Source organism: Aptenodytes forsteri, unplaced genomic scaffold (assembly GCF_000699145.1).
Source record: "Aptenodytes forsteri isolate BGI_AS27 unplaced genomic scaffold, ASM69914v1 Scaffold794, whole genome shotgun sequence".
Classification (NCBI taxonomy): Eukaryota; Metazoa; Chordata; class Aves; order Sphenisciformes; family Spheniscidae; genus Aptenodytes; species Aptenodytes forsteri.
The window spans coordinates 1-3,319 of NW_008793891.1; the positions used below are offsets into that span (position 1 = coordinate 1).

Below are 3,319 nucleotides of genomic sequence, written 5' to 3' on the forward strand. Positions count from 1 at the left end.
AATATGCAAAAGAAAATTTTAACAAGCCAATTAAATCAACAAGAAAACTTATTCCAATCGTTACAACAACGAGCCTTTAATTGTGAGCTTTAACCCTTTTGACCCCACCCACCAATCACGCTACAATACCAAAACCAAACAAAAATAAAGCCATAAAATAAAAAAGGGAGAATAGCCATGATAATCGAACTCGCTACCTTACCCCCCGAAATCCAACAATATATCGCCAAAGTCGAACAAGGCGAAAGCGTCAGCTTTGCCAAAAACGGCAAAATCATTGCCACCATCAACCAACCGACACAGCAACCTGTCAAAAGCCTAATTGAACGCTTCAGCCAGTCGAACCCTGCAGTGGCCGATATCGACCTAGAACTACCACCGAGACAGCTATCAAGCAAAGATAGTATCGAGATATTTGACTGATGTACCTACTCGACACCAACATCATTAGCGAATTGCGATTGCTACCAAAAAACCGAGCTAATGCTAATTTTGTCGCTTGGGCAAGCCAATTTCCTGATGACCGCATTTTTTACATCAATAGTGTGGTGGTCATGGAGCTTGAACGAGGTGTCATGCTAAAACAACGTAAAGACCCAGAGCAGGGTAATATCCTAGCCAATTGGCTATATAACGAGATATTACCCAGCTTTTCTGGTAGGATTTTGGACATTGATAAAGCGGTCGCTCATGTCTGTTCATCGCTCCACGTTCCCAACCCAAAACCCGAAAACGATGCTTGGATAGCTGCCACCGCTATCGCACATGGTATGACATTGGTTACCCATAACGTCAAAGATTTTAATGGTATCAACGTCAATATCATCGACCCTTTTGAATTCACCCCATCCAGCAGTTAATCCCAATTTTCGAGCCAACCTATGAGTAATTTCGCTTTTATCGCCGACCAGTTTCCAAGCCTTGCAGAAACCGCTATCGGAGCGGAAAAACTCATATATGTCTATCCACCCGCAGCGATCATGGCAGCACGTCAGTCGTTAGAATCACTAGTGTTGTGGTTGTACACCTACGATAAAAAACTTTCTCAGCCGTTTGATAACTCATTAAGCAACCTACTAAGAGAGCCGTGCTTTACTAAGCTAGTGCCTGAATATGTCATATTGAAAATGGATACGATCCGTATCATTGGCAACAAATACGTACATGGCAAGGTATCCGTTCCACCTGAAAAACAAAAACAGCAAGCTATCAGCACGATTGCTGATTTATTTTTGATTTATCACTGGTTCGAGCGTACCTATGGTAGTCCTAGCATCGATCGTGATCTAGCAAGAAAGTTCAAACAAGAGAATATCCCTAATCCGACTGCGCAGCTTACAACTTTCCAAACCAAGCTTAGTGAACTACAACAGCAAAACCAAGCCTTTGAAGAACAAATTGTAAAGCAGCATGAACAGCTTAAGCAAACTGAAGAGCAGTTAGCTATACGCACGGCTGATGCACAAGAAAAAGAACGCTTACTTGCTGAGATTGATAGTGAATTAGCCAAAAAACGTGCTGAAGTCGAACAGGCAAAACTTGATAATCAAGCCTATAACCAAACCCACCCAGACACCACTGACTACAATGAAGCTCAGACACGGGCTATATTAATTGATTTATTGCTTGAAGAAGCAGGGTGGATCATTGGTCGCAATGTGATAACCGAGGTCAAAGTAACTGATTTCCCATCTCAAACAGGTGAAGGGTTTGTTGATTATGTTTTAACAGGCGATGATGGCATACCGTTAGCAGTAGTAGAAGCTAAGCGTACGGCAAAATCAGAACAAGCAGGGCAACAACAAGCTAAGCTTTACGCAGATAGTCTAGAAAAGCAATACGGCAGACGACCTATCATCTTCTACAGTAATGGGTATAGAACTTTCATGTGGGATGATGGTGTATATCCACCAAGAATCGTACAAGGATTTTACACCCAACAAGAGCTAAATCGATTAATTCAGCAGCGAGCCACCAAAAATAAGGAGGAAAGCCTAAGCAAACTAAGCATTAAAGAAGAAATCGTCGAAAGAGCCTACCAAGTCAAAGCAGTAAAGTCCATGCTCAAGGTGTTTGAGGAAAATAAACGAGCAGGCTTACTCGTCATGGCTACAGGTACAGGCAAAACTAGAACTGCTATTGCTTTGGTCGATATTCTGATGAGAGCTAACCGTGTACAGAAAGTTTTATTTTTGGCTGATCGTACCTCATTAGTCCGACAAGCCTTTAATAACTTCAAAGCCTTATTACCCAACACAGCCTGTGTTAATTTAATCGAAAACCGTGAGCAAAATGGTCGTGTTTATTTTTCAACTTATCAAACCATGATGGGATTGATTAATGAAAAAAACGCTGATGGCACTCGCAAATTTGGCATCGGAATGTTTGACCTAGTTATCATTGATGAAGCACACCGCAGTGTCTATCAGAAGTTTGGTGAGATATTTCGCTACTTTGACAGCCTATTAGTAGGTTTGACTGCCACACCACGCGACGAAGTAGATCGAGATACTTATCATCTATTTGGCTTAACTCCTGGTATGCCGACTGACTACTACAGCCTTGATGAAGCGATAGACGAAGGATACCTCGTCCCACCCAAAGCCTTCAACGTTCCACTAAAATTTATGCGGGAAGGTATTAAGTACGATGAGTTATCTGACGAAGAAAAAGCGCATTGGGAAAGCTTAGATTGGGGAGATATTGAAACCCCCGGAAGAAGCGCGGTACCAGCCATGAATAAACTATTATTTAACACCGATACCGTCGATAAAATCATCTGATGGAAAACGGCATAAAAGTTAAAGGTGGTGATTGGTGATGCAAAACTATCATGTCGATAAAATGCTACATCATCTGATGGAAAACGGCATAAAAGTTAAAGGTGGTGATTGCTTAGGCAAAACTATCATTTTTGCGGTCAACCAACGTCATGCTGAATTTATCGCTGCACGCTTTAATCATCACTACCCCTCGTATCAGGGCAAATTCGCGCGTGTTATTACCCATGCCGTAAACTACGCCCAAACATTAATTGATGATTTTAGTAAAAAGGATTTACCTGAGCCCCAAATCGCCATTTCAGTTGATATGTTAGATACAGGTATCGATGTGCCTGAAGTCGTCAATTTGGTCTTTTTCAAAACTGTACGTTCTAAAGTTAAATTTATGCAAATGATTGGTCGTGGTACAAGGCTTTGCAAAGATCTGTTTGCGCCAGAGCAGGATAAAACTGAGTTTTATATCTTCGACTACTGCGGCAATTTCGAATTCTTCAATGAAAATCCAAAAGGCGCAACAAATTCTCCAGCTGAGCCAT

General features: G+C 41.6%; 1 protein-coding gene across 1 annotated transcript; it reads left to right on the forward strand.

Annotated features, from left to right (window-relative positions):
• The first annotated feature begins 422 nt into the window (after window positions 1-422).
• LOC109279302 (ribonuclease VapC14-like) lies at window positions 423-860 on the forward strand. The gene has a single exon (XM_019470633.1). The coding sequence runs from the start codon at window positions 423-425 to the stop codon at window positions 858-860; it is 438 nt and encodes a 145-aa protein (XP_019326178.1).
• The last annotated feature ends 2,459 nt before the right edge of the window (window positions 861-3,319 follow it).